General features: G+C 37.1%; 1 protein-coding gene across 2 annotated transcripts in view; it reads right to left on the bottom strand.

Moving 5' to 3' along the window:
- The window catches only part of tmtops2, an 81,401-nt gene that overhangs the window by 22,439 nt on the left and 44,092 nt on the right, over positions 1-14,870 (bottom strand). For both annotated transcript variants that reach the window (XM_018091129.2, NM_001317904.1), the window contains 1 exon segment: positions 2,159-2,484. In XM_018091129.2, coding sequence (XP_017946618.1) covers positions 2,159-2,484 — 326 coding nt within the window.

The raw sequence follows: 14,870 nt of genomic DNA on the forward strand, positions 1-14,870 counted from the left end.
TATTGTACTTTTCCAGTGCAGCCTCAGTAAATAAAACTTAAACTTAAAGTAGATTCTCTTAAAACCCACAAGATAATGAAGCATTCTTTTCTTCTCATCATAACTATTAACAAAGGTAAATAAACCTTTGCCTCCCCTTAAACTACATCACTGACAAATTTTGAGAGACATGGATAAAACATTGGGAAAAAAAATTGGAATTTAATTTGTTCTATTGATTTTCACTTCCTTAATTTAAGGGAAAATAATACCCTTTGTTAAATAAGTTTTTCTTATGTAGAAAATGTGCATAAACACTATTTGAGCTTCCACAAATTAGTACATGTATATTTTTATTTTACACATTTTCCACAGTTTGAAAGGAAACCATAATAGTCTATCATTGACTCTTGTGAACCATTTCCCTTTCCCTCCCCTCCCTTACCTTCCATTGTGAAGTGCTGGATTCTGGGTCTTGAAGTCCCTTTGCTTTCCATAGAATCTAAGCCCCTTCCATTATGTAAAGTTCAGATAGTGTTTATTCACCCTTTTTACAAAAGCCCAAATAAGTAAGTTCATGTCATAAAGGGCACTCCCCTTTTTTTCCTTTAATAAAAAATGGAATGGAGCCACAATCACAAAAGTAGATTAAAGAAATGTTTGTTACTAGTACAAAAATATGTAGAAAAGGCTGCAAAATAGGATCACTTCAAAATTCTTTTCTTTTCGAATTCAAGTTTCTTTCTTTATTTGTCTTTCTTTATTTAATCTTTATTTATCTGAATTTTTCAGCACACAATTATATATTTTATATACATTATTCCTGCAGATCAAAGACCAAATATTTCAGTTTTTATATTGCAGCAATGTGAGCCCTTAATGGAATTCTATAATGGCTTAACCTATTACTAGCAAATATGGGCACTATATGAATAGCATTTTACCCAGGAAAGTGCATTTATGAAACAGAAACCATCACAGCAATATTTAACCCTGTTAAAAGCTAGCTGGCATTTAACATAAAAAGAAAATATTGTAGTTTCTGTTCAAGTTTAAATGCATTGGATTACAGAAATGTGTAATAGCTTTGAGATAAAGGTCTGTATTGCCAGTGTATTATTCCTACTTTTGCTTCTATTTGCCTTTTAGAAATCATGTACTGAATGTGTTCCTCAAAAAAATGCTTTGATAAATAGAATTATTTTCAAAGAACTTCATTGTTCAGTTTTTTCCCCCCAAAGGGAAATTTACAGGCACTTTAAATGGACACCTCTAGATACAGTTTGCTTGTACACAAGGCTGCATTACATTATTTTGATCTAAAAGAAAAGAGCTAACACTCAGCCTACCTCTATAGATAGTAGAAGATAAGTCATTTGTAGCTAAGTAAAAACACCTGGTGAATTTATAAAGCAGAGAATAAAAATGATTGTAGTAATTCAGTAGGAGTGAGCTTTCAGAGGCGTGAAGGGTTAGAATACAATAATAGCACAGGGATAATTATATTCTGAATTGATATGCTCTATTCTTTATTGTCAAATTGTCAGCTCTATCTGTAGGCAACAGTCTAAAGTCATCCAAACAGGGGCCTTGTTTGTACTTTCGCATTTTGGTTCATGGTATCCTCAAAACCCAGAAGTGATTCTGCATTTACATAAAAATAAAAAATGTTTTATTTTGCTGTAACAATTATTAATAAACTTCAAACTTTCGAGGAAACAAAATGCTGAAAATGCATGTAATCAGGACTGAGCCTTCCTAAAGCATCTATTTGTGCCTTGGGCTTCCATGGATACCTGTTCTTATCACAAACAGCACAAACAGGCCCAAATGCACTTGCCTTTTGTGGAGAGAACATTTTTGCCAGCCTACTCTTTTGAATTGGAATTTTCCTATGTTATTCAAGACACTTCCCTGAAGCTTTCAAAAGCAGGTTAGAAATAAATCTAATTATCTAGGCATATGGTTACATTTAATTTTATCATGGTTTTACAGAAATATTACTGAGTGCTCATTATGTCGGTGATGGTAGAAAGGACAGCTTTTATGTCATCTGATGAAACAGTTGCATATGCAGGATTTTTTAAAAATGCGTCTGAACATTTGCTTAAGTTGTCTATGTAGTTTTTTTCTATTTCGTTTCTAGGTTTGGTATTTAAAAAGCATAAGACAGGCTTACCTGCTTTACAGCATACAGAAGTCTTCCATAGCAGTATAACATTACAAACACAGGCAATGCCAGGCAGAAAATGAAAAGACAAATGATGTAGGAAACGGACTCAACAGATTCTGAGGTCCAGCGTACTGAACAGCTTGTTCCAGCTCCTTCCCTTCCATAACTGCTCCATCCAAGAAGGGGTGGCACTGTCCAGACTAAGGAATATAGCCAGGAACTAGCCACAGCAAGCAGTGCTTTCTTAAAATTAGGACCACCTTTGTTGTACAAGGTTAGGGTGCTGTAACGCTCATAGGAGAGGATAGCCAGTGAGATAAGTGAAACAATTCCTGAAAGAAAACAAACATTTCATTAAAAAACTGTGTTGATATATTAACTTGGTAAGCATCATTAAAGGAAAACTATACCCCCAGAATGAATACTTAACCAACAGATAGTTTTATATTATGTTAAGTGACCTATAATAGAATCACGCCAAACTGATATATATATAAATCAGTAACTATTGCCCTTTAACATCCTTTCCCTTGAGCCACCATTTTGTGATGGGCTGTGTACTCCCTCAGAGCTCACATGACCAGAAATAATGCAGCTCTTACTGTAACAGGAAGTAGTGTGGGAGTAAAAGGCAGAACTCTGTCCATTAATTTGCTGATGGGGCCTAGCATGTATGTGTGCCTTGGCTTGTTTGTGTGCACTGTGAATCCTATGATCCCAGGAGGAGGCCCTTGATTCTTAAAATGGCAATTTTCTATTTAGAAGTACCCAATAGCACATACTATTGAAAAAGTATATTTTTATGAAAATGGTTTATTTAGATGAAGCAGGGGTTTACATATGAACTTGTTTATGTAATATATATTTATAGATGCCTACATTGTTTGGGGTGTAAAGTTGTCCTTTAAAATTAAGTTACAGAATATGTTTGTATATGAATATGTCATTTATATGTTTGGTATATAACTTCTGTTTTACAGAACCATATAATACTGTGGATTAGTTTGAAGCCAGAATATGTATTATAATAGTAAGTAAAATAAAGTTATGCCTTTGATTTAAATGAAAACAGATTTTAAAAAATATATACAACTATATACACTCTAAGGCCAAAACATTGGCATTTATGGAATTCTTTCCAATCCTATTTTCCCCACTTTTCAGCAGTTTTGGGAAGCCCCAGTGCATAAGACAAGGTGCATAAAGGAAGGGTATGCAGGGATCTATGTAGAAAAACATGACTACCCTGACCTCAATCCAAATGACCACCTGTGAGACAAATTCAAAACTGTGCGCCAGGCCTGATCCCCAACAGCATTGCCCAACCTTTCCATAGGAGTAGGGGTTCTAACATGCAGCAAAATGAGAACCAACTTCATAACGAGCGTTCGGAACCGAAAATTTCGTGAATTTGGGAACGCAAACATCATATTTTTGTACGACCGAGAAAAAGCTTTTTCTCGAACATCAGAAATTATCATGGTTACTCTGAATTTTTTCCAATCGTGCTTTTAACCACCCAAAAATTGTGGTTTAATGAATGGGCCCCTATGTGTTAAGTACTAAAATTACTAATATTAAGTACTATATAAAGGGGTTGTTCACCCTCAATGTTCAAATAATTTTAAACCACCAACAATGCTCTCAGCGTGTTAAAAAAAAATCTATTTTACATAAAAAAGTAAAAAGGCAACTGCAAAAGCTACATGTTAAAATCAGTCCTCCTCCTGCTCACAGTTTTCTGAAGGTATAGAAGTGGCCTATTTTGAACCTGACACTCGCTGTGCCAGTAATTTTTTTGCTATTTTGAACCAGACACACTGGGAACTTCATATATGCTTACATCCTATTGGACCAATTATTGGTTGCTATAGGAGCCAGTAATATGCTTGATATCATATAAGGAAGTAAAAAGGCAACTGTGGTGTTTATAGGGGTCACTGATCCCCTTCCCCCCAGCACAGGGTCTGTGTAAAAGTGAAGGATCAGCAGAGGGATGATTCTGAGGGGAATATCTCTTCAGCTGCATTTTTGTGTTAACTATGTATATGGCAAAGATTGTTCTATTAATGTGAACTGTTAGATTTGTAAATGTTGTACAAAGGTGAACAACTCCTTTAATATAATCTGTAATATTTGCAGTATGTTGTCATTGCAAGAGTCACCTTGTACTATCTCTTTAAAACCAGGCATAATTATAAATTATATGGCGATTAATTTTCAGAACAGTGACTTTTATGTCAGCAGAACTCTTTATTGATATAAAAATTGCGATAAACTTTGTTTTTAGATAAGGAAAATTTGATTCTTTTAAGTTTATGATCAATTTTTGAATACGGTTTAATATGTGTTTCAAGGTTTGCATATTGGCCACAAAAAAATGACATTATTTCTTTCCTGCTGAGAAATTATCATATTAATTATAAAAGTGCTGAAAGATATCTAGTGTATTTTTAATAGAATTGAAATAGAATAGAATTTCCAGAAATAATTATTCTTACAATGTAGTTGGTGATTCACCCACGGGATTCTGGATTCTGTTCTCAAGCTAGCCTTAGTTACGTTAGATATAGCCTTGAAGACAAAGACAGCGGAAGTGACGGCAACTGTAAGTGCGCCCCTGGCGATGGTGATGTCACGCACATGCGCTAAAAGCCAGCTGAAGCCAAAAATATGCTACCCGCACATGTGCAATTCCTTAGGATGACCTGACTGCACATGCCTAGAAATTGCACAGAACTTCAGGAAAAATCGTGGCCACAAACCCTGATAAAATGCCATTCAGCAGGAGACAAGTTCTGTTGAGAGTGCCAACCCAAAGTAATTGTCTTTGATATCCATCACACAGACTTCTTTGAGGACCACAGTAAGAAAGTCAATATTGTGATGACAATATAGGGCTTGTCACATAATCCTTTATGTCATTATATACTAGTGGGGAAAGTACTGCCTGGAGTATTATTGTTATAGGGATAGGGTGCAGCACAGGAAATATGTTAATGGGTGTATAAATCTTTCCCTTCACTCATATTTTGAAATGCTTGTCACTGTGGGGTGACAAGCCCTCCCGCTCTCTCCAAAGAGGGAACCTCTTCAGCCTCACTAGCATGATTGCTAAGCTCTCTAGCATGATTAGAAGATCACCAAATTTGAGAGATAAATTGGTATCCAGCCATTTCCAACCATCCCCACATTCCTGTAGCAGAAAACTTAGTGGAACCTATGCCTGCGGACGATGCAAGGCATGTAAATATATATCTAATTTACAGTCGATTACTGATAGGTTTAATAATAAACATGCCTTGAAGGAATATTTTAACTGCCACACGGAGGGCATGATTTATCTAGTCACATGTCCATGTAACAAACGATACGTGGGAAAAACTATCAGGATGCTCAAAGATCGACTCCTTGAACATGTTCGAAACATCAATCAGTCGAAAACTGATGCTCTTATGGACAATAAGATGACTTCCATTGCTAAACATTTTTTGGAAGCCCATGATGGGAACAGTAAGGGCCTAAAGGTGTCAGGCTTAACCAAAATGAATTTGGGATTACGAGGTGGCAATTTAGACAAAGCACTAATCCGTAAAGAAAGCGAATGGATATTTTTGCTGAATTCACTTTCTCCCAATGGCCTAAACAAGAGTATAACTCTCAATGTATTTTTGGAGTAATATTTTTTGAAAGAAATGAGATGTCTCACAATACTCGTAATTATATATTTATTTATTTATGAGTAGGAATCCAAATATCATAAAATAATTCTTTCCATTGGTAAAAATATGGATAAGAACAATAGGATCGGAATCTTTTATTTCCAGATGAATCTTTTTGCATATATATATAACTTCTATCATTGCAACACTGCCCCCTTCTGGTTACTTTGTAAATAGGTCTTTCTCATATATGTGACAGATCTTCAGCATCCGTGCCCCCTTAACTGATGTCATGTGGGCGGAGCTATGCAGGAAGATCTGACCAATCAGTGAGTACCAGTCATTTAAAAACCGGCACATTCAGGGGGCGCGTTAGCCCTTGAGAAAGCTCCATGAAAGGGAGCGAAACGCGCGTCGGGCGGGCACAGTGGTTTCTGGGGGGAGGTGGCTGTTGATGCGGGGTAGTAATCGCGTAATGGGGTATAACTGATAAGGTGCATTATGGTCGTATAATTTTAGGTGCAGGGTGGTTTACTCCAGGGACGGGGAGGTGACAATATGCTCTATGGTGGGGTGAATTATACAGGCTACGGCGTTGTGACAGATATCCCTTTTTTATAGAGGGGAGCGCTGGGAACATTATGGAAGTGCTGTAGTAAAAGCACCCTGGAACTCCCACGTATCCCATACTTTATAGGATGATGGGACAATTGATATATGCTACAATACTTGTTTAGATATTATTACTTTGTTAAAGGGAGCGTTACAAATATTACAGGAGTGTTGTAGTAAAAGCACTCCAAAACTCCCGTTTTTTCTAGCAAGCATTAATAGATTTTCTTTCTCTGTCTGCTGTGAAGGTAGTTACATTTGTAACTAATTTGGTGAGGGACTTTCCCTACTACTTTCCAGTTGCAATTTGAAGTGGAGAGAAATTGATACAACTCTGTTTGCTTTTGAAACTGGTAACATTGTTTTGAGGCTCATGTTAGCCTCAGTGAAATAGCAACTAACAATTGATGCTCCCTGGAGAACTGATAAGATCTCTGATATACCCCCTGCTATTTTTAATGGGATTTTCTTTTTTCTTTTCTATTTATTACTTATGTAAGTTTTATTATAAATTAATAAAGGTTAAATTTTAATTTCACGATCTACTAAAACTCTGTGTTAATTAAGTGAGTCCAATTAGGCAACTAAATAACGGTGCAGTTAATTGAAGTCTGTTGTGGAACACCCGTTAGGGAGTTTCTTAAGTTGGTTTTTTCTCTCTAGCATGATTGCCTGTTAAGCAAAGGATAGCTTAAAAAATCCTTCTGCTAACATTCAAAGCCCTTCACTCCTCTGCTCCTCACTACATTTCTTCACTGGTCTCCCTGCATGTTCCTGGTCATCTCCTCCGCTCCTCTTAGAGCCTCCGTCTTTTTACACCATTCACACCCACTGCGCTCTCTCGTCTTACACCTTTCTATCTCGCTGCTCCTTAACTCTGGAACTCTATCCCTGAATCCCTCCGTAGGGAACACTCACTAACTCTCTTTAAGAAAAGGCTCAGCTGTTACCTGCTGGAGCACTAAAACACTATTTTGCCTAGCCCTGCACTTAAAGAGCAAGGAAAGGCTTCTACCAAAGCCCTTAATATATTATAGAGCCCCCTTGCCTGTAGGAGATTGGCATTTTTTTTAAAAAAAATCACCCTCCCTTGTCCCAAAATGTGCCTTCAAACTTACCTCTGTTTTCACCCTGCGGTGGGCGCCATGTTGGAATTTCACCCCTGGCTCCCCCAGCATCGTCCCTGCACAACCAAAATATACCCCACTCACCCCCCCCCGCACGCGCGACCAAGCACCCCCAACACGCAGCGCCACACTCTCAAACCCCCCCCCCCCCCAGCCTTCGCTTTGATCGCTCCTCATTCTGTGTAGGGGAGGGGGGAGTGCACCTGCTTGTTACACTGAAAACTGCAAAGCGCATGCGCCACCTACAGTGTCCTACAGTCAAGGGAGCAGCGATGCATTATGGGAATCCTCTTTACACAGCTCAGCGTTTTTTCTTCCTGTTTGGCTTCAGATCTTCTGAAAAGGTAAAATATGGGGAGACTTAAGGGCTCTATTGAGACAACTGAAGGTATGCCTGCAGTTTGAGATTAACTCTTTACTAGCCTTTCCTTCTACTTTAAGGCCAAATGCCCATACCTGGTGCACTCTTACCTTCTAATTTGTGCCTGTATGTTACCCAACCACTTAGATTGTAAGCACTACGGGGCAGGGAACTCCTTCCTACTGTGTCTCATACCACATGGCACTTAGTCCCTGTGCATTTATATATATTTATTGTATTTATTTATTATAACACTTGTCCTCCCTGTGTGTAATTTTGTAAGATTGTACACGCTACGTACCCTTGTGGCGCTTTATAAATAAAGTTATACATACATATAATTATAGTATATACATTATGGGGGGCATTTAGTAACATCCATTTTTTTCTGTTCAAGTTTTTTATGCCAAAATACAATTTAGTTGTAGAAAAAAACGCGATTTTGACAAAATTTATTATGCAACAAATCCATGACAAGATCAAATGCAAAAATACCATGCCATCATGTAGAAGTCAGTGGCAGATGTCCCTTTTACAACTGGAAGATCTTTCTTTACTTTATGGTTTCTTTTGACGCTGGCTTTTATACAACAATACGAAAAAGTTGCTGTTATCAAGTGACATTATTTAATTCTTTTTAATTTCGGATCTTTTGAAAAATGACTGACACTCATGGAAATAAGTTTAGTTGTGGTTCCAATAAACTATTAAACCACAAAAATCCAAATGTATCTATTTTTTTAAATCAAGATCTTACTGCGACTGGATATAAATAGAGTTTTTGCTGTATTTAAATCCACTTATGGTTGCAAAACAGGATATTATATAATATTGTTGTAAGGATGCAAAACTATGAAATAAATAAGATGTATGTCTTGTTATCGCTCATCATACTGTGGTTGTGATATATGTATATGTCTACTGCAAATAATCATTTTCCTTAAGCTTCTTCACAGAATGAATTTCTAAAGCCACAGCACCTAGAAAAGAAATTAATTTGAGCTTACTTTGGAAAAGTACATATTATTGGGTTAGAAAAAGATTTACTGAAAAATAATCTCTGCAATTCGTGACTCTCTAAATCCCCTTTAATATAACCCTGTTCACACATCTTCATTCTTTCTACTGTGTAAGATGAATGTACATGGATAAAACTATATTACATTCCCCTGTTTTTGTACTGAATTCTATCAGAAATAACATCTTTATGTCCAGGTAAATGACAGTAGAGGAACTGATGATTTTAGTTCAGCTGAGATATTTCTAGGTTCCATCAACTGAGTGTATTGTAGGAAGCAACCAGTGATGGCTTTGATCACTCTGTCTTAAATTGTGGTACCTTTGTAGTTTTGTATTTGATGGCCCAGTTAACAAAACCCAAATATTACAGTCGAACACTGATTTTAAGTCCCCTGATTTTATGTTTATTGCCAGAATTGACACCAATTTGTCATGGTCCCAATCAGGCAACCTGTGTTTTTTCTTTCCTGAATTTAACATTTGCCCAGAATTTACGCCAGTCTGCAGCCCCCTGGGAAACATAAAATCAGGGTTCTACTACTGTGTTACAGCTTTCAGTGGATGATTTAAATCACAGAGCGACAAATGACATCCATTTGTCTTTTGAGTTGCCAGCACTTCAGCACTTACAAGAAATACTCTTTTAATGAACCTGAGGCTCATTTAATTAGGGGAACCAGGCCACCTTAAGGCTGTGTTATCTTTTAGAGCTTTGTGGGCAATTACTTGGCAGGTGTTTTAATTACTGTTTTTGTATTAATGACATGGATAATGATGTGGACAGTAAAGGTGTGCATATCAGCACAGAATTTGATATTTGCAAGTAGAAATAAAGACTGCAACAGTATGACAGAATGGGCAGCAAAATGACAGATGGTATTTAGTGTAGATAAATGGCAAGCCATACAAGCACAGTAAGAGAAAAGCTAATAGTGGCACATATCTACATATGATAAAAACAATCTGTCTTTTTTAGACAGTGTGATAATTCAAAGGTGGTGGAAACCTTATTATCAAATAAACAGGAAACTTGCACCTTCTGGCAGCCATTTGCCACTGCTAGACAGGAACTGCTTTGTTTAGTGGCTCTGAATATTGTGTCTGACAATCTCAGTGCCTGCCATATTTTATTGAGAAATGTGATTTTTTATTTTGGTGAATTTTTATTCTGTTTTAACATATACCAGACAAAATGCAGGGCTGGGAACTAGAGGTAGGCAGAAGAGGCACCTGTCTGGTGCCCCCCACCATTTAGGCAGGTGCCTCTTCTTTCACCTAACTCTAGCTGGCCAGATTGCCTAGGGCACCCTGCTGGCTTGGCTCAGTGCTACTATATTGCAAAGGATCTATTTTTCAGTCTTAATATAAACATATACAAATAAATATATAAAAACACAATAAAATGATTTCATTAGAGAGGAATCCTGTGGATAATCTTCATACAGAGTTCTTTAGACACTTCTATAGAACACTTCTAATAGTATAGAATCTGTATTTGTGACTTTTAAGAACTATTCCTTTGGTAGGAAATCAGGGCTAAAGTCTTCCTCTCTGCTTCCACTTGGCTGAGCTAAAGCAGGTACAATGTTTAATAAGTACAAAAACAGCTCAAAAGTGGGAGAATCTGGATTTGGTTCAGGATTCGGGCAAGATTTAGCCTTTTCAGCAGGATTTGGACTGAGCCAAATCCATGCCTCTGGCTAAACCGAATCTGAATCCTTAAAATCATGTGACTTTTTGTCACACAGAAGTTAAAGGGAACACACAGCTCATGGTTCCCTTTATCCCTTCCTTATCCTGATTTGCATATGAAAATTAGGATTCAGATTCGGTTCAGTATTCTTGTTCGGCTTTCTTGAAGGATTTGGGGTTCGGCCGAATCCCAAAATAGTGGATTTGGTGCATCCCTAATTCTAATATGCCAAAAAAACAGATTTTGTACTTCTTTTTGTTATGTTATGTTGTTGTACCTGCTTCAGTACAGCCAAGTGAAAGCCAGGAGGAAAACCCTAGCCCTGCTCTCCTACCAAAGAAACAATTCTCAAACAAAAGCCTTATTTTGAAATTTTATTTTCAGCTGAGAACTTTCCCTTTTCACTGGCATTCATCTTAAAGCAACGACATCTCTGCATTACCGTTAACCTATATCCCATGGATCATGCTGTTTAAATTCTGCATATTGTGTTTATTGATTAAAGATAACATATTTCACATTTAGTTCCAGGTTCTAAATAATTGACCATTTTTTCTAAGCCAGGTATTATTTAAAGGTCATGTTATTTAAATTTGATAGAAACTGACATTCTCGACAGCCTGTATATTCTGTGAGATGTACATGTTATAGCACGTTAACTGCAAACGCTTGTTCTGTTCATGCTTTATAAATAAATAAGGAAACCATAAGGAAAATTGAAACAGATTGCAATGGAGTCCATAGGTAAATATTTCATAGAAGAGGGAAAATAAGTTTATAGATAAATAATATATAGCCAAACACAAGTTTTTCTTATTGGGCCTGTCGAATCCTTAAAGGTAGGTGGCATGTACCACTCTGTAAGAAAATTGGTCTTCTGGATTCTGAATAGACAAAAAAATCAGCCTGTACAAAGACTTTTTTTAACTCTTAAAGTCCTAATATAAAAATGAAATTGCTTTGGTTTTCCTAATCAATGTATATTTAACCCAGTGACAGTAGTATGCCTAGAGCATAAGGCTACAGATTGCTTACAGTAAATGAAAACAAAAATAGTACATGACTAGGATAGAGCATTAACAAATGCATCAACTGTGCTACTTCATCTAAAAAACTCTTATCTAAACATGTTAATATAAGAGCAGTGCAGATATTAGACGCAAGAGAAAAAGCCAATTTTGTGACACCCCCCCCCTAATGCTATTCTACATATGCACCACCCAGAGGTGACTTTTGTGATGCAACCACCCTATGCTTACCTTTTCAGTTCTAGAGGGGTCCCGGTGGGCCACATCACTAGCTCTCTGCACTAGAAGAGACAAATTGCCAGTTTAATAACCAGAAATTTGGCTTTTAAAGTTACCAGGAGAAACTTTTTTGCAGAAACAAGAGGGTTTTTTTTTAATGCAACCTATGAGCCCTAGGTGGCTGGAACGGGAGGGATCTCCTCATGTGCGTATCTGTTTACTGGCTCCCATGAGCACAACGAGTGAAAGTTGGCACCCCCACAAGAAGCTCACTCCCAGTGCAGGAGGCCTACCAGCCTACCACTTGGGGGAAATTTAAAAAAAACAACCAGAATTTCACATTGGAGAGATGTAAAACTTAAAGACAAATAAAAGTGGCCATACACGTTAAGATCTGCTCGCCTAGCGAGGTCGTCAAGCGAGCGGATCTTCTCCCGATATCCCCCACCTACGGATGGCCGATATCGGGTGAATTCAGGCTAATTAGGTCATTTGGCCCTGGGGCTAAATGATCAAATTAGAACGCTGGTAGTAGGCGCAATCTGGCTGATTTCAGGCAGGCCTGTCGTTTGTGCCCCTACATGGGCCAATAAGCTGCCAAATCGGTCTAAGGGACCAATATCGGCAGCTACAATCAGCCTGTGTATTGCCACCTTTAGTCAACAAACACACACAAAACCCCAAACGCAAGAGGCAATAGAGCTTTCATAACATTCCTATTTGGTTTAATAAAATATCATTTAAAAGTACACTTTCCTTTCATTGAAAGCAGTCAAATGATTAATTGGTTAATAGCATAACATTAGGATAATTAGCAATTTTAAGACATGAATGTACATACAGTACATATAAATAATCAACGTTTTAATTCAATCCAAATTACCTTACAAAATGTCATATTAAACAATAGGTTTAAGAGACTTTAAAGGCTCAAAAGCCTGTAATAAATTAGATTAAATTGCACACTTTTCTGATATCTCTGTAACATAAGCGCCTTTGTCAGTACACAATAAATCATGTGCAAGCTGCAAATCCATGCACCAAATTAAAATCAGATTTCAGCTTTTAAAACCGAGCCAGAGAATTCCAATTGCAACAAGTCTGTTCTTTTGTATCACTGGGATAAAATGACGCTGCTCTAATGTCATGCTCTAATTGTGATGCAGATACACTTTAATCAGTGCCTTTGTTCGTTTAATTAAATAAAATCCAACTACTACAAAAATGGCAAAGAAAATATTAACAAGTTCTGCTTAATATATCAATTTGTAATTTCTGGTTACTGCCAACAAAAATCAGTGATTTTATATCATATAAAGGGTAAATTAGTCTGGTCATATGAGCAAATTATTTTAGCACACTTAACAAAATGCATATTTAAGGTCACAATGGTTGTATAGGGAAGATTATTTAGAGCTAATAGCCATATTTCTATATTGTAAGCTCTTTTGGGCAGGGCTCTCTTCACCTCTTGTATCGGTTACTGATTGCTTTATATGTTGCTCTGTATGTCCAATGTATGAACCCCACTTATTGTACAGCGCTGCGGAATATGTATATGTTGTCGCTTTATAAATAAATGTTAATAATAATAATAATAATAATAATATATCATAGTGACAGAGGTGAATTTATGTCCTTTTAATCCTTCATTTTAAAAAACTTCATTGCTGTTCACTTTTGTATGCTCGGGTTCGAACTGGGGAGTGCAGGGACATCGAGGCTGCTGGTCCAGGGGCCCCGCACCCCCCAGGGTGCCTTGGCTGTGTTCCCCACAGGGTCCCTCGCCATCCAACCAACGTCCTCCCCTGAGCATGCGTAAGTGACGTGTCAGGAGAGGGACAGCAGCAGCCGGGGGTGCGCCGACAGGGGTCGGGTCTGGGCCACTACCTGTTGTGCTGCTTCTCCTTCCTTCTACTCATTATCAAGTAGAATTCCTCACACACTGTGGGGAATAACCTTTTTTAACCTTGGTTTCTTTTCTTTACCTTGGTTTCCTTTCTTTAAACTTCCCTAATGTTGGTAGTAACAGAGATACCATAAAACGTTTAACCCTTCACTGAAATAAATACATAGTAATAAATAAATATTCTATTATAGTCAATACATAGTGCAGGTATGGAACCTGTTATCCAGAATGCTCAGGACCTGGGGTTTTCTGAATAAGGGTTCTTTCTGTAATTTGGATCACTATCCCTTAAGCCTACCAAAAATATAATTTCACTATTAAATAAACTCAATAGGATTGTTTTAGCCTTTTCTTGGTTGAAACATTATCCTAAGTGGGGGCCTCCAAGTATCATTATTGGAAATTAGCAATGAGCAAATCTGTTCTGTTTTGCTGCACTGGAAAAATTTGGCAAATGCGGCTACTGCACAAATGTCTTGATGCTCTCGACTTTTTTTTTACATGAATGCAAACTTTTTCTCACCTGGAGAATTTTTATTGCCGCCTATGTTTGTGCCAGTTTCGTGGAAAAATTTGCCAATGGCAAAATGCAGAATTTTGTTTTGAATCCATGTCTGGTGACAAAAATTTGCTCATCACTATTGGAAAGCATTCTTTGTAAATGAATATTTGGCATTTATGTGCAATGGCTGTCAGATAATACCGGGGTTAGGTTGGCGACTTAACTGCTGAATGGTTTCAGCTGCAATAGTAAGTGCCTTTGAAGATAGTCTCATAGATAGGGGCACATTTATCAAAGTATGATTAATTCCGAATACAAAAAAATTGTATTTTCTATAATTTATAGAACTGTGCGTATTTTCTGGGGACCTTCTTGCCCACAATTCTTTAGTGAGACAACCCTAACAATGTTTTCTGAATATATGTATGTCTATATTTTATTCATCTTTGACATGGATTTTATAAAGGAAACATAAAAGATTCTATATGAACTGATGAATGTTAAAAACATTGTTGACTAGGAATATTTGAAATATGTATTTTATTAAATAATAGTGAAGCTATGTAAAGATGGATACACAGTATA

The sequence above is a fragment of the Xenopus tropicalis genome, chromosome 2 (genome assembly GCF_000004195.4).
Source record: "Xenopus tropicalis strain Nigerian chromosome 2, UCB_Xtro_10.0, whole genome shotgun sequence".
NCBI classification, from domain to species: domain Eukaryota; kingdom Metazoa; phylum Chordata; class Amphibia; order Anura; family Pipidae; genus Xenopus; species Xenopus tropicalis.